At 41.2% G+C, this 25,013-nt stretch overlaps 1 protein-coding gene across 3 annotated transcripts in view; it reads left to right on the top strand.

The window, feature by feature from the left end:
• Positions 1 to 25,013, top strand: part of gpt2 (glutamic pyruvate transaminase (alanine aminotransferase) 2) — an 89,636-nt gene that overhangs the window by 11,609 nt on the left and 53,014 nt on the right. Inside the window, exon 1 of one of the 3 annotated variants that reach the window (XM_063066934.1) lies at positions 13,667 to 14,088. The exons of the other annotated variants lie outside the window; for them this stretch is intronic. Coding sequence (XP_062923004.1) covers positions 13,795 to 14,088 — 294 coding nt within the window. The 5' untranslated portion in view covers positions 13,667 to 13,794. Of the gene's footprint in view, positions 1 to 13,666; positions 14,089 to 25,013 lie in introns of those variants that run through there. 3 annotated transcript variants of the gene reach the window in all.

The raw sequence follows: 25,013 nt of genomic DNA, 5'->3' as shown, positions 1-25,013 counted from the left end.
TCCTGGGCTTAAAACTGTCCCACAATACTATACTGATTGTAGCTCCAGCCACATAGCAGGTCCAGTTCCCAGCTCCCAACTCCAGCCTCACTGTTTATCACCCTGGCTCCAGCCCCACTCCTGGTCCACGTTCGCACCTTGGTGCTTCTGTCCAATGATTCATGGAAGATCTGAAGCCGCGATGCACTGGAATGCAGAATTAGAATGAGGAGTTGATGGTAATGGAAAATTCAGCTCCATTCATAAATCTAAGAACTAGTTAATTAATTTCTTGGGAAAAGTATATGTTTTATCTAAACTAGGTGCTGTTGCATGCCAGTACGAATCCACCAGGTTGTTGAGAAACACTGACCTAGAGACTATTATATTCAGTGTTGCTCCCCCCCTCTCTGCCCCTCCCAGCATGAATAGTCAGGCTTCAGAGCAAGTGTGAGAAAGATGGTGGGACAAAAAGAAAACAATACTCTAAGAATCCAAGTCTTTGGGTTATAGTTCTGCATACAAGTACTTTTCGCATGTCAAAACAAATGTCTGCTTTTATTTCTTTATAATAATTATTAAGAAGTTTTATACTCCACATGGGCAAGGCTGAAACAAGAAATGAATTGCAGAATTCCAGTGAACTGGTAAAGTAATTCAAAAGTCCATATCCAAAAACACACTGCTGTATGAAATACTGATGAAATAATAACCAGGGAAAATACAACTGAGATTTAAGGCATCAAGCATTTTGATCTGTGTTTGGGATGATCAGTTACTCTTATAAACTGGCTGTGTCACTTATGTTATTCTTACATAGCAAATATAGCTAGATTTCAGAAGTACTTAGCACTTTGGTACATTCTTAAATTGTGGCAAGAGTTGTAGAAGTGCCGATCTTTATAGGAGTTGAATTACACTGGGAAATATTTATACAGTAGTTGGGCTTTGGGGTGGTAGGCACATCACACATGCACTTCCATCTTTTCTTTATAAGACCAAATCAAAACTTCATGAAATAAGGCTTCAGTTTTATTCCAGAAAAATATGAACACATGGTTGAAATAGTTGTGATCAGATTTATAATCTGTTCTGTTTAAGTGGGTCAACTTGCTTGACTTAATCAAATTAACTCCTCCACATCCTGTCCAACAGCCTAAGGCAGATTGTTGCAATTCTTTAAATCCCCGTCTTTTACTGTCAAAATGTCTGTATCACATTCCCTTTCTAAAGGAAAGCTTACTGTTTGTGGCATTCAGCTTTCTTTATTTAATGCCGATTTACTGTCTTTAAAAAAAACCTCCAAACAATTGGTGTAGAAACAAACAAACCATATATTTTCCGAATTTAATTTCTACATATATCTTGATCCTGGGTATGACTCTAAACTGCAACTGGTGATGAGGCTCTGATTGGGGACTTTCAGAGCTTGGGGGAAAGTGGAGTTACCCCTTAGTGATTCATTGCTCCCAGGGTCGCTCTGACCCGGAACGGTAGCATCTGCAAGGGTTCCTGCTCAGGATACAAGCAAAGGCCAACGGCTGATCCGGCAGGTTCAGTAACTGAACTTATGACGGAGAAGGCAGATGAGCTAGGACCTCAAATGTCAACGGCTACAGTATAGGCGGATGAACATTTGGGAAGAGAAATGGCGATTTCTTTAGTTCGCCCAACGGTAGGCGATAGCAAACCACCATTGCTATTTGCTAAGGAGACCATGGTCAAACTCACAAAATGTATCACACAACAACAGCATCAAGAGGATCTTCAAGACAATTCTGAAGATGCTTCGCTCGGTAGGGTTGATTCTGGTCAGCAGGAGATCCCCAACTGTCATCAAGCTACTGCTCATAAAATTCAAGTAACACAAAAGAAAATTATTGCCACTTGGAATGTAAGAACCCTATATCAAGCAGGAAGATTGGACAATGTGATAAATGAAATGGAAAGACTAAAGATTAATATCATGGGAATTAGCGAAATTCGTTGGATAGGTGCTGGAACATGTCAGATTAGAAATAAAACACTAGTTTATTCTTGTGGAACATCCCATACTAATGGAGTAGGAATTCTTTGGATGAAAACATGGCAAAAAGAGTTTTAGGACATAGGACATATCAGAAAGAGTGCTCCTTGTTAGATTCAGAGGACAACCATTTGATTTAGCAATTATACAGGTATATGCACCAACAACAGATGTAACAAATGAAGATATAGATAAATTCTATGAAGAGCTTGAACAAGCAAAGAATGAATGCAAATCTCAAGATATTGTTATTGTCATGGAAGATCTAAATGCTAAAGTAGGACAAGGTGCTGATGGAAATACCACAGGAGGACTTGGACTAGGAAAGAAATGGAAGAGGTGAGAAATGGGTAGAATGGTGCAAGATGAATAATCAGGTCATTATGAATACCTACTTTAAAAACCATCCAAGACGCTTGTGGGCCTGGAACAGTCCAGGTGATAACACTAGAAATCAAATTGACTTTATTACTATAAACCAAGGATTTAGAAACTCAGTGACTCAATGCAAAACATATCCAGGTGCAGACTGTAATAGTGACCATAACCCAGTAGTATGTCATGTGAAAGTAAAACTTAAAAAACTAAAGAAGCTAATACCTGAACAATCCCTTGACTACTTGCAATTAATTAAAGAAGAAAACTTAAGACAAAAATTTACAGTTCAAGTAAGGAAGTCTAGAAATACAATCTGTTGAAGATGATAGCAATCATGTAGAAATGAAATTTAACTCTCTAAAGGATGCCTTGGTAGAATCAGCAAAGTCAGTAATTCCTAAAAAAGAAAAAAGCACAAAGAATAAATGGATGACAGATGAAATCAAAAATCTAATGGAGGAAAGGAGACGGAAGAAAGCAAATCCTATAGAATATAAGTCCTTAGATAAAAAAGTTAAAAGCTTATGTCAAAAAGCCAAAGAAGAATGGTTAAACCAGGAATGTGAGCAAATAGAAAGAATCCCTATTACTGATCCAAAAAGGTTACATCAACAAATCAAGAATATCACTGGTAAAAAGCTCCTCTGTTCTTCAGGTGGGTGTTTGAAAACAAAGGACGGTACCATTATCAGGGAAAAAGATGAGATTATGAGCAGATAGACTGAGTATATTCAGGAATTGTTTGAGGACGATCGAGGCGAAAAACCAGAAATTAAGAAAAACATTGAAGGTCCAAGTATTTTAAAATCTGAAGTTCGTTGTACAATAAATAAGATGAAGAAAGGAAAGGCAGCAGGTCCTGATGAATTAGTAATAGAACAAATTATGGCCCTTGAAGACTATGGAATTGAAAAACTTTCTGATTTAATCAATAACATTTATGAGACTAGAATAATACCAGAAGAGATCAGTATTTATCACTCTTCCTAAGAAAGCTGGAGCAATAGAATGTGAATTACATAGGACCATAAATTTAATGAGTCATATCACCAAGATACTTCTAAGAATTTTGATGACAAGAGCTAAAAGTAAGTTACAAGCTGAAATAGGCAAAGAACAATGTGGTTTTGTGAAAGACAAAGGTACAAGAAACGCAATATTGATGTTAAGGATACTATCAGAACGAGCTATTCAAGTGCAAAAAGATTTGTTTGTTTTATCGACTACACAAAAGCATTTGATAAAGTGAAGCACAATAAATTATTTGAAATATTACAGAAAACTCTAGATCTAGATTTGAAAGGGCTCCGCCTAATCAGAAATCTGTACTGGCAACAAACAGCCGCTGTAGGAATAGATGGAGAAGTGAGTCAGTTTATGAAAATCAAGTGAGGCGTTAGACAAGGGTGTGTTTTCTCCCCTGATTTATTTAATGTGTACAGTGAAACAATATTACAAAAAATAAGAGACATCTTGGGAATCAAAGTTGGCAGTGAAAACATCAATAATTTCAGATACGCAGATGACACTGTGTTAATTGCAAGTACAGAGGAAGAACTACAAAACTTAATTGATATAATTGTTGAAGAAAGTGCAAAAATGGGTCTATCTGTCAATTGCAAAAAAACAATATATGGTGATATCCAAAAAGAAGGAGAATCCTATCTGCAGGCTGAGAATAAACGGGGAAGACATAAAACAAGTACAGAACTTTTGCTACTTAGGAAGCTGGGTGACATCAGATGGCAGGTGCGACTTGGACATCAAAAGAAGAATAGGGATGGCAAAAGACACCTTTATGAGAACGAAGAGTATACTGACCAATACTAAACTAGGCATGACAACCCGCCTCAGAGTACTGAAATGTTACGTTATCCAGTTATGTTATATGGCTCAGAATGTTGGACAACATCTAGTAATATGAGGAAACGAATTGTAGCAGCAGAGATGTGGTTTTTGAGGAGGATGCAAAGAATATCATGGACGAAACGAATATCTAACAAGGATGTCATGAACAGAGCAAACACAAAAAGAGAAATAATGTATGAGATCATGAAAAGGCAACGTAACTTCATTGGACATGTGATTAGGAAAGAAGAGTTAGAATGCACGGTAATTATGGGAAATATTGAAGGGAAGAAAGCAAGAGGAAGACAAAGACAAATGATGATGGAGACAGCAGCCAGAGAACTGGAAATGAATACCAATGAACTGATCCACTTGACCTGAAACAGGAGTGTGTGGGCCATGGTATTCAAAGCTCAAACTGGGCATGGCACCTGATGATGATGATGATGATCTTAGACCTCTTTTCTGTTAAATGCAATAATATTTTATTTCTAAAATGCAAAATTTAGTATTTATTTCAAATCGTTTCCTTCAAAAACACTTAGAAATCATGAAACATGGCAAACGGTGAGTGCTCTGGAATAACCTGAGAGAGAACCAACCAAGAATGAATCTCATAGTAATGACAATATTAAGAAGAATATGTATATCTTTCTATTTCTATGCATTTCTCCGCATAATGTAACAAAGTATTTTAATTGTGTTTAAATGAGGTTATTGTTTTTTTTAAATAGGCAATTGCAGTAAACAATTTACATACGGTTAAAGCTATGAATAGTACCAAGATTAAAAAGCAGGTTGCTATGTTTTGTAACTTCAAAACATTAAATTAATTCAAGGAAGACACAAGAGTCCGGGAATACGGGTCTGGCTTCATCTTTACTTTCAGCAAGGTGCACATGTATGTTGTGTGCAATTACTGTAACATTTTTAAATATAACCCAAAATGAATTATTTAAACAAAAATCCTTAATCAAGCAATACATATACAAGATTATTGAAATATTAAATACACAACACAGGTATTTTCTCTTGTTGTCTGATGGATGAACTTCAGTATGTCAGGAAAGTTCCCTAAATCTTCAAAAAAAAAGCACTTTTATTTCTACTGAACATGTCTTTCAGGTGCATTATTAAACAAAGACAACATATTTGACGAAGCTGCATTCTAGTATGGATTAATGTGGATTAAATATTGAGGTTCTGGAATAGGATAAAAGAATATAGTGAAATTCTAGCCCTAATGTAAGATAAAGAGAAACAGGTTATCATCAAAAACTGAAGGAAGCGTAATTTAAGATGGTTGTTAACAAGTTGTTAACAAAAGTGTGATTAATACCTGGGATATTCTTAATTGAAAATGGCAACTGAAATTTAAGATTCTTTGAAGAGGGAGTTGGATAATGTATTAATAGATTAAATAAAAGGGGCCCAATAATTTCCCTTATTTGAATGTACCTGTGGTAATAGTTACCAATTAAAAATAAAATTCATCAATATTATGTTTACTCTTTATACTGCTATGCTAGTAGTGAGCAAAAGAGGGCACCAACAAGACAGGAACTCAGTCTTCCGCCAACATCTATTGAATGGGCCAGTTCTTCCAATAAGCAGACAGGGAGTTGTTGCAATAATTGTCTGTTCAGCGGTTACCTCAGGTTATAATGAGGGCAGGTCAGTGCAGCACTTCAGTGATCTTTCTACAGCATCTGGCAAATTAGATCCCTCACCATGCTGCTTATTTATGTGAATTCATTGTTTTACTATGAATAGAAGTATAACAGACATTAAAACAAATGAAGCATTTTAGAAAACCTGTTCAAAAATTATTAACGTTAATCTTTTAAAAAGCAAATTTAGAAGTAACATTTCTAAACAGCTCTGCAAATTAGCTTTTTGAAGCAGCAACAGTACATTACAAACACAAACAATACAGTAGACTTAAATTAACTTGCATGTAATTTGTGTAACAAATTAACACAATGACATTAGTGCAAGTTGAGAGAAAAATAAACATATAACTTGAGATAGTGATGGAATTTTCCAGTTAGTTCAAGTACCTGATGGCAGTGGAGGAAAAAGTTGTTGTTGAACCCTGAGGTGTGAGTATTTGGGTTTCTGTATCTTCTGCCTGATAACAGCATTAAGAAGAGGGCACGGCCGGGATGGTGGGATTTCTTGATGATCACTGTCACCTTCCTAAATATTGGCTCTTGTAATTATCTTCAATGGTGGGAAAAGCTGTTCCCATGATGGAACTGGCTGATTCACCATTCTCTATGGTCTCTTGTGTTCCTGTGCATTGGAGTTTCTGTACCAGACAAAGACACAACCAGTCAGAATGCTTTCCACTGTACATCTGTCGAAGTTTGGTAGTGTCTTTGAAGACAGGCCAAATCAACCTAAACTTCTAAGAACGTAGAGACACTGCTCTGCCTTCTTCATGGTTCCGTCTAAATGCTGGGTCCAGGATGGAGATGTTGGCATCCAACATCAGGAAGCTGCTCATCCTTTCCACCTTTCATCAGAACTGGAAAAAGCAAATGTACGTTTGAAGTGTAACTGCAGCTCTAAAGGTACTGATAAGTTTAATAAATTATTCTTGATTTTTAACGTATCATCAGATTGTTTCTATATACATCTATAAAATGCAGAATTCAGTATCTTATTCTATTAATTGTACCTGTGCAGTATCTTTGTAGAACTATCCAATGCATTTTGCAAATATTTAACCTTCAAGTTTTTATCAGTTTTTTGAAATATGCCATTGGATTTACAGCGGAGCACATTCGAGGTAACAAAAACTTACCTTGAGCCCCAATCCATTTGCCATGGGGAAATGTTTCTCTAAGAAAGGTATGTCATGGTTACACAACAGTTATAACTGCAGTCTCCCAGCTCCAGGGTCCTGGGTTCGGTCCTGATCCCAGGTGTTGTTTGTGGAGAATTGCAGTTCACTCCATGTGTCTTCCTCCCACATCCCAAACATGCTGGTAGTTAATCTGTCAGTTGCAGCTGGTCTACATATGTAACCAAAGAGTCAAAGGGGGAGTTGATGGGGCATATGAGAGAATATAAGTTGCAGGGTTACAATGAAATGAAAACGAAGAATGAGACTGATCTGCTGGCAGCTGGCATGGATATGATGGGCTTTTTTTGCTGAGCTTTAATTGATCTATTAAATAATTATTACTAATAAATCGATATATTCTGTAATACACTTATGCAATATGTATAAAATTTCATTCAAATATGTTTTCCATGTTGCAGTGCCATAAAAGAACTTTCCAAACCATGGCCCCTTATTCAACTGTGTAATGCTCATGTTGCACATTCATCACTTTGGTTTGAGTTATCTTGTAATTACATACTTTTCAAGACATATCTAACAAGAAACATCCTGTGTTGTGATAGATAAGTTGGTAACACCCTTAACATGACCATCTCTTAACTTCGTCTGCTCTCAGCTGCTTCATTCTTCTCATATAATTGCAATACCTCAATCTTGGTGCCATCTGAGCAAACTCCCTCGAGCAAACTCCTTGTGACTGTGACAAGGGCTCAAATTAAGCATAATAATGTAGATGAAATATACCAAGTATGGTAGAATACCTTAGGATAATGCTTTTGCGTTCTGTGCTTATAAAAACAAAGTTAAACATTTCTGAACTTGTCCTGCAAAAATTTTGCTCTAATAGCCCAGGATTTACCACCCTTGAGTTGTACTATTTAGGTTACACAGGTCGACCTTCACTAATCGGACTACCTGTAATCTGGTTCCTTCGATAATCCGGCACTGATGATGCTTAATGTGATCCTTCTGTAATTCGGCATTTTCACTAATCCGGCACTCCTCAGGTCCCAATGGTGACGGATTAGTGAAGGTTGACCTGTAGTTAATTTTCCTCCTGTTTGCTTTAGCCTTATTCCAGTCCAGTCCACTCAAAACTCTGCAGCCTACATCTCTTATCACTGCAGCCCTTCCATAATGTATTTATTATCTTGCCTACCAATTGCTCTTGTTCTGCACCTCCACATCTGCATTTTTTTATTTTTGTTCATCTAAATTTTTATTGTAATCAACCATCTTAAGTTTTTATTATAACCGTAACATATTCCTCATTTTCATTTTAATTTGTTTCCATCCTTTTCTACAAAACTCTTTGGTACAATTTCAATACTAAAGGCAATATTTCTATCTTACCTGCAGTAATCATCAATAGTCTTCCTCTTCCTTAACCCAGAAATTTTCCACTTTTGCTGGCAATACAGAATGATCTAGTGAAACGTCAGAGGAATTGTAGCTTCAGGAATACAAGTACATCAGGTACGTTCTCACTGACATACTGTGAAATTTGTTCTTTTGTAGCAGCAGTACAGTGCAGACTGTACATTAAAGATTACCATGTTACAATAAGAAATGTAAAATAAATAAATAAAGTGCCCAAAGAGAGCAAAATAATTAGGTAGTGTTCAGGGGTTCATAGATCATTCAGAAATGTGATGGCAGAGGGGAAGAAGCTGTTCCTCAAGTGTTGAATGTGTGCCTTCGGGCTGCTGTACCTCCTCCCTGATGGTAGTAATCAGAAGAGGGCATATCCTGGGTAGTAGTGGTTCTTAATGATGACACTTCATTTTGGAGACATTAACTTTTAAAGATGTCCACCACGGTGGGGAAGCTAACGTGATGATGGAGCTGTCTGGGTTTAAAACCCTCTGCAGCTTTTTTCGATCCTATGCATTGGCACCTTCATACCAGCTAAAATGCTTTCCATGGTACCATAAAACCATAGTACAAAGGTCATTCAGCCCATTGAATCTGCTCCTCAGTTCAATCTTGGCTGATTTATTATCCCTCCCAACTCTCCGGCCTTCTTCCCATAATGTTTGACATCCTTCCTAATCAGGAACCCAGGAACCTATCAACCGCAGCTTTAAATATACTCAATAACTTGGCCTCCACAGCCATCCTTAGACTCACACCCTCTGGTAAAAGATATTCCTCATCATCTCTGTTCTAAAGGAACGTCCTTGTATTATGAGGCTGTGCTCTCTGGTCCTAAACTCCTCCAGTATTGGAAGCATACTCTCTACGTCCACTCTATCTAGGCCTTTCAATATTCAATAGGTTTTAATGAGATTTCCCCCTCATTCTTATAAATTGCAGCAAGTACAAGCCCAGAGACATCAAACACTCCTCATACTCTAACCTTTTCATTCCTGGGATCATTGTCATGAACCTCTTCTGAACCCCATTCAATGTCAGCACATCCTTTATTCGATAAGGGGCCAAAAAGTGCTCACAATACTCCATGCGGTCTGACCAATGCCTCAGTGTCACATCCTTGCTTTTATATTCCAGTTTTCTGGAAATGAATGCCAACACTGAAACATAGAAATAGAAACATAGAAAACCTACAGCACAATACAGGCCCTTCGGCCCACAAAGCTGTGCCGAACATGTCCTTAACTTAGAAATTACCTAGGGTTACCCATTGCCCTCTATTTTTCTAAGCTCCATGTACCTATCCAGGAGTCTCCTAAAAGACCCTATCATATCCGCCTCCACCATCATCTCCGGCAGCCCATTCTATGCGCTCACGACTCTCTGCGTAAAAAAACTTACCCCTGACATCTCCTCTGTACCTACTTCCAAGCACCTGAAAACTGTGCCCTCTCATGCTAGCCATTTTCGCCCTGGGAAAAAGCCTCTGACTATCCACACAATCAGTGCTTCTCATCATCTTATACACCTCTGTCAGGTCACCTCTCATCCTCCGTCGCTCCAAGGAAAAAAGGCCGAGTTCACTCAACCTATTCTCATAAGGCATGCTCCCAATCCAGGCAACATCCTTGTAAATCTCCTCTGCATCCTTTCTATGGCTTCCACATCCTTCCCGTAGTGAGGCAACCAGATCTAAGCACAGTACTCCAAGTGGGGTCTGACCAGGGTCCTATATAGCTGCAACATTACCTCTCGGCTCCTAAACTCAATCCCACAATTGATGAAGGCCGATGCCCCGTATGCCTTCTTAACCATAGAGTCAACGTGCACAGCAGCTTTGAGTGTCCTATGGACTCGGACCCCAAGATCCCTCTGATCCTCCACACTGCCAAGAGTCTTACCATTAATGCTATATTCTGCCACCATATTTGACCTACCAAAATGAACCACCTCACAATATCTGGGTTGAACTCCATCTGCCACTTCTCAGCCCAGTTTTGCATCCTATCATGACCAACTGTAACTTCTGACAGCCCTCCACACTATCCACAACACCTCCAACCTTTGTGTCTTCAGCAAACTTACTAACCCATCCCTGCACTTCCTCATCCAGGTCACTTATAAAAATCACTTCGAGTAGGGGTCTCAGAACAGATCCCTGAGGCACACCACTGGTCACCGACCTCCATGCAGAATATGATCCGTCTACAACCACTCTTTGCCTTCTGTGGGCAAGCCAGTTCTGGATCCACAAAGCAATGTCCCCTACGATGCCTCCTTACTTTCTCAATAAGCCTTGCATGGGGTACCTTAATAAATACCTTATCACTGCATTTGCCTTCCTTACCACCAAATCAACCTGCAAGTTAACTTATAGGGGATCCTGTATTATGACTACCAAGTCCCTTTGCACCTCTGATTTCTGAATTTGCATTCCGTTTAGAATAGTCTATGCCTTTATTCCTTCTATCAAAGTGTATGACCATATATTTCCCCTCACTGTATTGCATCTGCCACTTCTTTGCCCATTCTCCCAGTCTAAGTCCTTCTGCAGACTCCCTGCTTCCTCAACACTACTTGCCCTTCATGTATTGTACTGCCCACAAACATAGCGAGAAAGCCATCAATTCCATCATCCAGATCATTGAATATAAGGCGAAAAGAAACAACCTCAACACCAATCCCTGCAGAACGCGACTAGTCACTGGCAGCCACAGAAAAAGCCCCCTTTATTCCGCTCTTTGCCTCCTGCCAATCAGCAAATCTTCTGTCCATGCTTTCTGTATCCTTCTGTAACACCTTGGGCTCTTGTTTAGCAGCCTCATGTGCAGCACCTTGCCAACGGCCTTTTGAAAATCCAAGTAACAACATCCAATGACTCTCCTTTGTCTATCCTGCCGGTTCCTCAAAGAATTCCAAAAGATTTGTCAGGATTTGACAAATCTGACATCTGTTAGTCTTTGCTAGTTTTTGGTGACATTCCAAATCTTCTCAAACTCATAATGAAATACAACTGAGACAAATGTTTTATCATTAATGTGTTCAAAAGAAAACATTTTTAAAAAATCAATATGGAAAATTTAAAAAAAGTTAAAAACCTGCAAGATGCAGGAAGTCTAAAATAAAACAGAAAATTCTAGAAATACCCTGTAGGCCAGGCTGCATGGGTGGGAAGAGAAATGTTTTTTTTTCCAGTGTGAAGCCTCTTCATCAGACTTCTAAAGAAACTTGTTAAGAGGTGGGGAAGTCGGAGGAGGGAGGGATATTTCTGATAAAACAAAAGCTATGTAACTATAGATCAAGTCAAGTTAAGTCGCTTTTTATTGTCATTTCGACTATAAACTGCTGGTACAGTACACAGTAAAAACGAAACAACATTCCTCCAGGACCATGCTGCTACATGAACAACACAAAACTACACTGGACTAAGTGAGACAACACAAGGGTAGCAGCCACCAATAGAATCAACAAACTCATTCGTAAGGCCAGTGATGTTGTGGGGATGGAACTGGACTCTCTCACGGTGGTGTCTGAAAAGAGGATGCTGTCCAAGTTGCATGCCATCTTGGACAATGTCTCCCATCCACTACATAATGTACTGGTTGGGCACAGGAGTACATTCAGCCAGAGACTCATTCCATCGAGATAAAACACTGAGCGTCATAGGAAGTCATTCCTGCCTGTGGCCATCAAACTTTACAACTCCTCCGTTGGAGGGTCAGAAACCCTGAGCCAATAGGCTGGTCCTGGACTTATTTCCTGGCATAATTTACATATTACTATTTAACTATTTATGGTTTTATTACTATTTATTATTTATGGTGCAACTGTAATGAAAACTAATTTCCCCCGGGATCAATAAAGTATGACTATGACTATGACTAAGGCTACACTAGGCTACGTAAGACAACACAAAAAGTACACTAGACTGCAGACCTACACAGGACTACATAAAATGCACAAAACAGTGCAGGGCAGTACAATAAATGATAAACAACACAATAGGCACAGTAGAGGACAAATTACAACATGATAAAGGATGTAGATGTCAGTCTAGACTCTGGGTATTAAGGAGTCTGATGGCTTGGGGGAAGAAGCTGTAAACAAGGTTATATACTCAACGAGTGGATGGGAGCAAGAACATGGACTAAAGAAATATGGGACTTGTGAAAAGCAGAGCAGTAAGGCTACCAGGTAATTCAGTGTAAACATGTTGTCCACTTCCAGGGGTGAGAAGAACAACAAACAAACAGAGCAATATCACAGATGGATGACTGATACAGTGTCAACTTACGTGAAGCTGTATTGTTTAATATTAGCCTTCTGGACTTGCTATTGAACTTACTCATTTTTTTCCTCTGAGATTTAAGTACATTATCAAAAGTCAATAATTCCTTTATAGAACTACCCTTCTCCAAACCAGTCTTCTGTAAGAATGTGGTTCTATCCACCCAGTTTCTTACCCTCTATTGTTTCTGATCTTATGACACCTTCAGACTTGATACATCTAATATCACTTATCCTCAGCTAAGATTAATGGGCCAAGTGCTACCATTGCCCCCTTCCTCTCAGAACTACAGTAGGGTTGTTCTAATCAATTTTGTCAATCTTAACTTGCAATAGATCTTCATACGTTATTTTCAGTTCTAAATCCACCTTTGTCTTCCTTTTAAGCATTCCAGAGAAAGTGTTCCTTCTGAGATAAGCTAGGTTGGATATAGAATAAAATCCATCAACCAATGCCCTTCAATGGAAAGATCTTTTCTCATCACCCACAAGGACCCAATTAGGGAAGCGATTTATTTAACTTCTATCAATTTAAAGTATGCTACTTTTTGCATGTGGCTTTATCTTCTCTACAGTTTGTGAAGCATCCAGAGATTTCAGGCCACCTTAAATCTCAGCCACGTTGACCTCTCGTGGTGGCTACTATACGCCTATGACACAGCGAAAACTTGAAGGGAGTCGCTCATTTCTCTTTTCAAACGTCAGGAAACCAAATTATAGTAATCGAATTTCAGATCAGAGCCACTGTTCCAATTTTTTATACACACAACTATAAATAACCTTCCTGGTATTGCCACTTGCTTCTTCCCGACTACCTTGGTTCCTTTACTAAACAGCTTCTGCGCATGTCTATCCGCCAGATGACCTCTGGGAGTAGTAGTCTTTTACAATAGGCGCGCTGTGCTGGCCCGAGAGGGTGGACTACGATACCCAGAGTGGCTTGCGCAAGGCTTTGGCGGTTGGACTGAAACCAGCGGTTCTGTGCTCGATGCGCCGATGTAAGGGCAGCTGTGACACGGTGGCCAAGTGGCTTCCCGGCGTTTGAGCAGCCATGTACCTATTGAGTTCGGTGGGGAGGCGGGCAGCAGCCGCCGGCTGTGCGCGGCATGTGGGAGCCAAGGTGCTGCTGAGCTGGCGGCTGGAGCCGGGCAGTAGCGGCTTCCCTGCCAGGCTGACAACGGTGGGCACGGCCTCGGCTTTGCGGGACAGCCTAGTCGCTCCGGTCAGGAATGGTGAGCGGGTCCTGAACATGGGCAGCCTGAACCCGCAGGTCCGCGCAACCGAGTACGCGGTCCGGGGACCCATCGTCATTAAAGCAGGAGAAATCGAGAAGGAGCTGCAACAGGTGAGTGTGACAGCGACTGGCAATGGTACAATTGTGAGGAAGTTGTGTTTGAAAATAAAGAAACAGCTCGGGGAGCTTGTTCAGCCCATCGTCTCCATACTAACACCTTCAAAGAGGCGTCTCATTAGTCCCTATCCTTTCCTCGTAGCCTTTACAATTGATCTTCACATACCGTGGCCGCATTTCTTTGGAAACAATCCATTTCTTGTTTGATTAAGACAGGTGCCGATCAGTCCCCCTTCCAGTGGTCATCGGCAGAAAGATAACTGAGAGCAGCTCTTTGACAGTATGATTTTTTGTGAGGGTTACGAATGTAGAAAATGATCTGTGATCTTGACAACACCTTACTAATATTGGGGCTAGCTCAGTAGGCTTCGGCTAGGAAGAGGCGTCGGTTCTGTGTAAAGCGTCTGTTAAGGTGTCCTTTTTGTTTTTTTCCCCCCTCTCTTACTGTACCATGTAAATGGCTGTGGTGTGCTCTTCGTCCTGGATGTTGGAGAACTGGAAGACCCAGAGTCTCCAGGGGAACTACATCTGCGTGAAGTGCATCCGGCTGCAGCTCCTTCAAGACCGTGTTAAGGATCTGGAGCAGCAACTAGATGACCTTCGGCTTGTACGGGAGAGGTACGGGAGAGAGATCAAAGTTATTGGGAGGTAGTCACCCGGACGTTGCAGGAGGCGAGTAGCTGGTTGAGAGTGCAGAGTTTGTATGTTACCGTCAGGATTAAAGGCAAAGTGAATAAGAATAAGGAACCTTGGTTCTCAAGGGATATTGGAACTCTGATAAAGAAGAGAGAGAGATGTATGACATGTATAGGAAACAGGGAGCAAATAAGGTGCTTGAGGAGTGTGAAAAGTGCAAAAAAATACAAGAAAGAAATCAGGAGGTCTAAAAGAAGACATGAGGTTGCTTCGGCAGTCAAAGTGAAGGATAATCTAAAGAGCTTCTACAGATATAGTAAGGGATAAAATTGGTCCTCTTGAAGATAAGAGTGGTCGGCTATGTATGGAACCAAAAGAAATGGGGGAGATCTTAAATGGGTTTTTTGTGTCTGTATTTACTAAGGAAACTGGCATGGAGTCAATGGAAATAAGGCAAACAAGTAGTGAGGTCATGGAACCTATACAGATTGAGGAGGAGGAGGTGCTTGTTATCTTGAGGCAAATCAGAGTAGCTAAATCTCCAGGACCTGACAGGGTATTCCCTCGGACCTTGAAGGAGACTAGTGTTGAAATTGCAGGGGCCCTGGCAGATATATTTAAAATGTCGGTATCTACGGGTGAGGTGCTGGAGGATTGGAGAGTGGCTTATGTTGTTCCGTTGTTTAAAAAAGACTCTAAAAGTAATCTGGGAAATTATAGGCCGGTAAGTTTGACGTCAGTAGTAGGTAAATTATTGGAAGGAGTACTGAGAGATAGGATCTACAAGTATTTGGATAGACAGGGACTTATTAGGGAGAGTCAACATGGCTTTGTGTGTGGTAGGTCATGTTTAACCAATCTATTAGAGTTTTTCGAGGAGGTTACCAGGAAAGTGGATGAAGGGAAGGCAGTGGGTGTTGTCTACATAGACTTCAGTAAGACCTTTGACAAGGTCCCGCATAGGAGGTTGGTTAGGAAAATTCAGTCACTAGGTATACATGGTGAGGTAGTAAATTGGATTAGCATTGGCTCAATGGAAGAAGCCAGAGATTGGTAGTGGAGGATTGCTTCTCTGAGCGGAGGCCTGTGACTAGTGATGTGCCACAGGGATCAGGACTGGGTCCATTGTTATTTGTCATCTATTATCAATGATCTGGATGATAATGTGGTAAATTGGATCAGCAAATTTGCTGATGATACAAAGATTGGAGGTGTAGTGAACAGTGAGGAAGGATTTCAAAGCTTGCAGAGGGATTTGGACCAGCTGGAAAAATGAGCTGAAAAATGGCAGATGGAGTTTAATACAGACAAGTCTGAGGTATTGCAGTTTGGAAGGACAAACCAAGGTAGAACATACAAGGTAAATGTTAGGGCACTGAAGAGTGCAATAGAACAGAGGAGTCTGGGAATACAGGTACAAAATTCCCTAAAAGTGGTGTCACAGGTAGATAGGGTCGTAAAGAGAGCTTTTGGTACATTGGCCTTTATTAATCAAAGTGTTGAGTATAAGAGTTGAAATGTTATGGTGAGGTTGTATAAGGCATTGGTGAGGCTGAATTTGGGGTATTGTGTTCAGTTTTGGTCACCAAATTACAGGAAGGATATTAATAAGGTTGAAAGAGTGCAGAGAAGGTTTACAAGGATGTTGCCAGGACTTGAAAAACTGAGTTACAGAGAAAGGTTGAATAGGTTAGGACTTTATTCCCTGGAGCGTAGAAGAATGAGGAGAGATTTGATAGAGGTATATAAAATTATGATGGGTATGGATAGAGTGAATGCAAGCAGGCTTTTTCCACTGAGGCTAGGGGAGAAAAAAATCCTGAGGACATGGGCTAAGGGTGAAGGGGGGAAAGTTTAAAGGGAACATTGGGGGGGTTTCTTCACACAGAGAGTGGTGGGAGTGTGGAATAAGCTGCCAGATGAAGTGGTAAATGCGGGCTCACTTTTAACATTTAAGGAAAACTTGGACAGGTACATGGATGAGAGGTGTATGGAGGGATATGGTCCAGGTACATGTCAGTGGGACTAGGCAGAAAAATGGTTCGGCACAGCCAAGAAGGGCCAAAAGGCCTGTTTCTGTGCTGTAATGTTCTGTGGTTCTATGGAGAATTAGAAATAGGCAATTAGAGCAGAGCACCCCTGTGGCCATTCCCCTCAAAATAAGTATACTGCTTTGGATACTTTTGTGGGGGATGACTTCCTGGGAAAATGCCACAGCACCTGGTTACAAGGCACTGAGCATGGGTTCGTGGTGCAGAACGGAAAGAGAGAGAAGAAGGGAGTGATAGTAATAGGGGATTCGATAGTAAGAGGAACAGACAGGAGATTCTGTGGACGTGCACTGGACCCCTGGATGGTATGTTGCCTCCCAGGTGCCAGGGTCAGGGATGTCTCAGGTCACGTCAACAACATTTTGGAGAGAGGGGGGAGCAGCCACATGTCTTTGTACATATTGGTAACAATGACAACGGGAAGAGAAAGCAGTGAGGTTCTGAAAAGAGAATTTAGAGAGCTAGGTAGAAAGCTGAGAAGCATACCTCCCAGGTAGTAATTTCTGGAATGCTACCCATGCCACGCACCAGTGAGGGTAGAAAAAGGATGATTTTGTAGATAAATGTGTGACTGAGAGGCTGGTGCAGGGGGCAGGGCTTCAGGTTTTCGGATAATTGGGATCTCTTCTGGGGGAGGTATGACCTGTTCAAAAGTGATGGGTTGCACCTGAACCGGAAGGGGACCAATATTCTCGCGGGTAGGTTTGTTAGAACTGTTGGAGAGGGTTTAAACCAGGGGTCCCCAACCTTTTTTGCACTGCGGACAATGTTTTTGCGGACCGGCTGACCCGAGGGGGCGGGGGGAGGGTTGCCAACGGACAAGAGTAGCAGTCAAATACGTTGGGTTTATCCCAAGAAAGACTACAATGACCATGAAGCCTTGCGCAGGCACCAGTGCGCATACGTGACTTGCACATGCGTGTACATGCCAGTTTTTTTTCTACAAGTGGTTTTTGGCGATTCTGTTCGGCGGGGGCGGGGGGGGGTGTTAATCACGACCGGAATATAGGTGATAAGTGGCTAATACACTCAATTTCGTTTCTAAAAGGTTTCTCTAACAAATTTAATATTAAACACACAGCGCATATTTTCCTCGCATGAATATAGTGATAAGTCAATTATCAGGGGAGGACAGGGGAGCTTGAAGTAAGTGTTGAACGAACTTCCAGTAAAAGTGGTAGAGGCAGGTTCGATATTATCATTTAAAGAAAAAAATGGATAGATATATGGACAGGAAAGGAATGGAGGGTTGTGGCTGAGTGCCGGTCGTTGGGACTAGTTGAGAGTAGTGTTCGGCATGGAATAGAAGGGCAGAGATGGCCTGTTTCTGTGCTGTAATTGTTAAGTCACTTATGTCAATAGCATCATAACATTTTAAGTAACGTTTGGATATTAAACACACAGCACATATTTTCCCCGTATGAACATATAAAATCATTGCAACACAACAATATCGCTGAATCAGTGGGAGCCCTGGGCTGAATACTTGTTCCCTGCAACAAGATGGTCCTAACAAGGGGTGATGGGAGACAGCAATACTCGAAGGGGGTTCCTTATGTCCAGTCTATTCTGCAATTTAGTTTTCGTTGCATTCATTGCAGAGATATGTTGGAAATGGAAGTAACGTTTTCAGTGCTTTCGTGGCTATCTCAGGATATTTAGCCTTGACTTTGATCTAGAATGCCAGTAGAGATGTTATGTCAAACATACTTTTCAGCCCGTCGTCATTTGCAAGCTCGAGGAGTTGATCTCCTTCCCGCGCTGACATGGATGACACGCGGGTAATGACCTCGCATGCGTTCAAGCTCAACAGTGGGCGTGACAGGGAATGAGGAAAGGTGCAGCTGACTCATATCGCCAAATCATATCGTTTCCTCACGGCCCGGTAGCGCATGCTTTGCGGCCCGGTACCGGTCCGTGGCCTGGTGGTTGGGGACCCCTGGTTTAAACTAACTTGGCAGGGGTGGTGGGAACTGGAGTGAAGGGACTCAGGAAAGGACAGATAGTGAAAAAGTAAAGATAACATGCAGTCAGATTGACAGGAAGGGCAGGCAGGTGATGGGACTTAGTTGCAGCCAATAGGTTAAGTATCAATTCATAAGGATGCAGAGTCAAAAACAACAGCAAATACGGTACTCAAGGTGTGATATCTTCGCTCTTTTGCAGTTTAAATATATTCAGTGACTTCATCTCCATAGCTCCCTGGGGTTGAGAATCTCTCATACGGCCCATAATTTCACCCAACACACTTCTACTGATTATTTGTTTACATAATCGCCAAGATATCTTTCTTGAAGACAGAGTCTTCCATAATTGGGTGTAGCACAGTAGTGGTTAGTACAACACTTTACAGTTCTAGCGATCTGGGTTCAATTCCTGCCACTGCCAAAGAATTTGTGCACTCTCTCCTATAATCTGACAATTGACAATTATTCTACAAAACGCCCAAATTAATTTTCTGTTGGAAGATAATGTGATTATTCTTTCAATCTTAAACTAATTTAAAAATACATAAAAATAAAAAATGGCCAAACAAAACTGTTAAGATTCAAAATTGTTTAATGTCATTTCCAGTACATAACTGTAGAGGAGAATGAAATAATTGTTACTTCAGATCCGATGCAGCACAAAAATAAAGACAAGATAAAAAACACAATAATAATAAAAACCACCATGAATATAAATGCATAAGATAGCTTATATACATTGATTATATGTCCATAAAGTGATGCTAAGCACAGGAGTGCCTGTATATAAGGTGGCTGACAGGAAATGATAAAGTAGTTGTGGTGAGAGGTTGGAGGGAATGGAGGGGTGGGTTCATGTGCAGAGGTGCTGATCAGACTTACTGGGTGGGGGAAGTAACTGTTTTTGAGGCTAGTGGTTCTGGCATGGATGTTATGTAGCCTCCTCCCTGATACGTGTGGGACAAACAGTCCATGAGCAGGCTGGATGGGATCCTTTGTGATGTTCCTGACCCTTTTTTAGCACCTTTCTGTACACATGTCCTTGATGGCAGGTAAACTAATGCCAGTGATGTGTTGGGCAGTTTTGACCACCCACTGTAGAACCTTCCTGTCTAAAACTCAAGATTAATTTTTTAAAAATCAGCCATACAAAAATTTATATCTCTTTAATTACAAATTGAGATTAGATATGTTTGTAATCGCATGAAGTTTAAGAACATAAGAAATAGGATAGTCACTGGCCTGTTTAGTCTGCTCTGCCGTTCAATAAGATGGCTGATCTGACTCAGCTCCACCTATCTGCCTTTTCCCCAATCCTTAATTCCTCTAACCATGTGAAAATCTATCGGTGTCTTAAAATATATTTAATGAGACGATCTCTAATGCTTCTCTGGGCAGAGAATTCCAAATTTGTGACTCTTTGGGAAAAGCAGTTCCTCTTCATCTCCATCCTTAATCTACTTTTCCAAAATTTGAGGTTATGTCCCTTTTAGTCTCACCTACCAGTAAAAACAACTTTTCTGCCTCTACCTTATAAAATGAATATGTTTCTATAAGATCCCCTGTCATTTTTCTATATTCCAATAACCCTCATCTCCAGAATCAACCTGGTGAATCTCTTCTGCATTGCCTCTAAAGCCAGTATATCTTTTCTCAAGTAAAAAAGCCAAAACTGCACATAGTACTCCAGGTGCTGCTTCACCAGTAATTTGTACAGTGGCAGCGCAATTTCTCTGCTCTTAAATTCAATCCCTCCAGCAAAGGAGAACATTCTACTTGGCTGCTTGATAACCTGCTGCAGCTGCAAACCAACTTTTTGTGATCCATGCACTTACAAGTCCCTGTGAAGAACAACATGCTGCAAGCTTTCACCATTTAAATAATAATCTGAGCTACTATATTTCTTCAAAATGATTGACCTCACGTATGCTATCTGCCAGACCCATTTAACATATATATATCTCCACTACTTTCCACATCCACTACTTAATTTCAATGGTTTGATTTAATGCAAGAGAATGTATACAGTATACCTGAAATTCTTACTCTTCACAGACATCCACAAAACTGAGAAAAAAACCCCAATGAATGTCAGAAAAATGTAACCCCAAAGACCCCCTCCCACCTATAAACAGCAGCAAGGCATCAATCCTCCCCCTACTTGTTCCAGCAGAAAGCATCAGCTCCTCAAGCAATAGCAAGCCCACGGAGACAATGATCTATAGACCATCATAACACCAACAGGCTTTTCCACACAATTTAGTGTCATTGGCAAACTTAGATATGCTACGCTTGATTTCCCCCTTCTAAATTAATGTGTATTGTAAACAGTTGCCGGCTCAGCACTTACCCCTGGCACTCCGCTCACCACTGATTGCAACCAGAAGAACATTAATTTCCCCCCTCTATCCCCACTAATACATTGCCCCCAACTCCTGAGGTAGAAAATTATTCATGATTTTGTTGAACGGCAAAGCAGGTTGAAGGGACTGAATTGACAAACCCTGCTTCTCTTTCTTATATATATTGCAGAGGGAAAAATTGGTTGAACAAGAACTTAATTCACTGAGTATAGGTTGAGGATTAACTTTTTAACCACGGCAGTCATTTGCTGGAAAGATTCACTGTTTTGGTAGATAATTTGGGGGAGGTGGTGTGAGAAGAGCCTGGAGGGTCCTGTTGTTGAGGTATTTATTACTGTGGCTGTTTCAGCCACGTTGTTGGCAGATGGAGACAAGAGGGCATACAGGAGTGAGATATACCAGCTAGTTGAGTGGTGTCACAGCAATAACCTTGCACTCAACATCAGTAAGACAAAAGAACTGATTGTAGACTTCAAAAAGAGTAAGATGAGGGAACACGAACAAATCCTCAGAGGGATCAGAAGTGGAGAGAGTGAGCAATTTCAAGTTCCTGGGTGTCAAGATCACTGAAGATCTCACCTGGTCCCAACGCATCAATGCAGCTATAAAGAAGGCAAGGCAGCAAGCAGGTGTATTTCATTAGGAGTTTGAGGAGATTTGGTTTGTCATCTAAAACACTCAAGGACAGGCTGCTTCACTGTCTGGTACAGGGAAGGGGGCTACTGTACAGGATCGAAAGAAGCTACAGAAAGTTGTAAAATTAGTCAGCTCCATCTTGGGTAGTAGCCTCCATAGTATCGAAGACGCATTGAAGGAGCAGTGCTTCAGGAAGGCAGTCCATCATTAAGGACCCCCATCACCCAGGGCATGTCCTTTCCTCATTGTTACCATCAGGAAGGAGGTACAGAAGCCTGAAGGCACACACTCAGATTCAGGAACAACTTCTTCCCCTCTGCCATATGATTCTAAAATGGACATTGAACCCATAAACACCACCTCACTCTTTTATTATTTCTGTTTTTGCACTATTTTTAATTTAACTCTTTAATAAATATATATACACATTTACTGTAAATCAGTGGTCCCCAACCACCGGGCCATTGACCAGTACCGGGCCGCGAAGACAGAATATGATTTGGCAATATGAAACGATATGTCTCAGCTGCACCTTTCCTCATTCCCTATCACACCCACTGTTGAACTTGAACGCATGCGAGGTCATTACCCACGCGAGATCATCAGTCAGTCATTAACCTACAACTACTCGATGAGCAAAAAGCAAACGTTGCTTGAGAGTTTCTTTGGAAGAGGTGGTAGTGGACATAAAAGGCCTAACGATGATGATAACGCAGAGATAACTGAGGCCGAGACTGCAAAAAAAAGAGAAAGCTTCCTTCAACAGTAAATACGATGAGTCATACATAAAATATGGCTTTATTGTGACCGGTGACTCACATGCTCCCAAGACCCCTGTGTGTGATATGTGGAGATAAGCTGTCTAATCAGGCAATGAAGCCCTCAAAACTGCTTCGGCACCTTGAGTCCAAGCATCCTGCACTTACAGACAACCCCGTTGAGTTTTTTGAGTGGAAAAAAACGTGAGCAAGCGGGACAGAAGCAAGTGCTGAGAGCAACCACCTCCACAAATGCTGCTGCTCTGAGAGCATCATACTTACTGTCGAGCCGTATTGCTAAGGCTAAGAATCCTTTCACTGTTGGTGGAGAATTGATTCTGCCTGCTGCCAAGGACGTGTGCCATGAACTGTTGGGAGAAGCTGCAGCTATCAAGATGGCACAGGTTTCTCTTTCAGCTGCCACAGTTTCAAGGAGAAGCGATGACATAGCGGAAAACATCGAAGCACAGCTGTTGGAACAGCTTAACGAGTCACCATGGTATGCTATCCAGGTCGACGAGTCTACCAGTGTCGACAACAAGGCAATACTGCTGGTTTGTGTGCGATATATATTTCAAGACGATGTGCACAAGGATATGTTGTGTGCACTGCTGCTTCCAACTAACACAATTGGGGCAGAACTATTCAAGTCTTTGAATGTCTACATGTCAGGCAAACTGGACTGGTCATTCTGTGTTGGAATATGCACAGATGGGGCTGCAGCTATGACTGGACGGCTGTCAGGTTTCACTAATCGAGTCAAAGAGGTTGCTCCTGAATGCCAGTCTACGCACTGTGTCATACACAGAGAAATGCTGGCTAGCCGAAAAATGTCACCTGATCTTAACAGCGTATTGAGTGACGTTGTTGAAATTATCAATCACATCAAAGCAAAAGCCCTGAACTCACGTCTGTTTGAGCAGCTTTGCGAGGAAATGGATGCAGAGCACAAACGCCTTCTGTTATACACTGAAGTCAGGTGACTATCAAGGGTGAGAGCCCTGGCCAGGGTTTTTGAGTTAAAAGAACAGCTACAGAGATTTCTTTCAGGAAGAAAGACACCACTGGCAGCACACTTCAGTGACGAGGAGTGGATAGCAAAACTCGCTTATCTGTGTGACATCTTCAACCTGCTCAATGAACTCAATATGTCACTTCAGGGGAGAATGACAACTGTCTTCAAGTTGGCAGATAATGTGTCTGCTTTCAAAGCCAAACTGGAACTGTGGGGACGGCGAGTGGACAGGGGCATATTTGACAGTGCAATTGATTTACTTACAGTGCCTATTAAAAAGTATTCATCCCTTCGGCAGTTTTCATGTTTTATTGTTTCACAGTGGATTTAATTTGGCTTTTTTTTACATCAACCAACAGAAAAAGACTATTTTGTGTCAAAGTGAAAATGGATCTCTACAAAGTGATCTAAATTAATTACAAATATAAAACACAAAATAATTGATTACATAAGTATTCACCCACCCCCTCCCCTCCATTCAAATCAGTACAGGTGTCCCCCACTTTTCAAACGTTCACTTTACGAAACCTCACTGTTACGAAAGACTTACATTAGTTCCCTGTTTTCACTAACAGAAGGTGTTTTCACTGTTATGGAAAAGGCAGCGCGCGCCCCGAGCAGCCGCTCTCCCTCGGATTTGGAACGGCATTCTTGCCGGCATTGCTTAAACATGTGTCTGTGAGCAGCCATTTGCAAGATGAGTTCTAAGGTATCGGAAAAGCCTGAAAGAGCTCCTAAGGGTGTTACACTTAGCGTAAAACTAGACATAATTAAGCGTTTCAATCATGGTGAACGAAGTAAGGACAAAGTGAGTTTGGCTTGTGGAAGTTGACGAAGATGATGTTGAAGAGGTTTTGGCATCCCATGATCAAGAACTGATAGATGAAGAACTGACACAATTGGAAGAGGAAAGGATAACAATCGAAACCTCAGTATCCCACCACCCCAAACCCCGGGCCGCGGACAGATACCAATTCACGGAGAACGCAGCAGTAGCTGGGAGGCACACAGCACATATTTAAGAAAAAAGCCGAAATAAATAAGCTAATTAATTAGGTGCCGCCTGACATTTACGTGCCGGGCGGCACCTAATTAATTAGCATGTTTATTTCGGCTTTTTTCTTAAAGATGTGCTGTGTGCCTCCCGGCTACCGCTACACCACTGCACGCTTCGCGGATCGATATCAGTTTGCTGCCCGGAAGGTGGGGGCTACTGCACCACCCAAACTCCGACTCAGCCTAACACACCATTATCAGTGTGCTCGGTGCTGTCCCAATTCCGGTAAGTGATACTACACTGTACATACATTATTTCTACTTTATATAGGCTGTGTATTTTTATGTGTTATTTGGTATGATTTGGCAGCTTCATAGCTTAAGGGTTACTGGAGAGTGCTTGCGTGAGATTTTCTGCCGACGGCGCTTGCGTGAGATTTTCGCTGCAGAGAACAGTGCAGGCAATCGTTGTGGAGAAGTATTTCTAATTTATATAG

Source organism: Mobula hypostoma, chromosome 14 (genome assembly GCF_963921235.1).
Source record: "Mobula hypostoma chromosome 14, sMobHyp1.1, whole genome shotgun sequence".
NCBI classification, from domain to species: Eukaryota; Metazoa; Chordata; class Chondrichthyes; order Myliobatiformes; family Myliobatidae; genus Mobula; species Mobula hypostoma.
The sequence above is the reverse complement of the archived record's forward strand: the minus strand, read 5'-3'. Positions and strand labels throughout refer to the sequence as shown.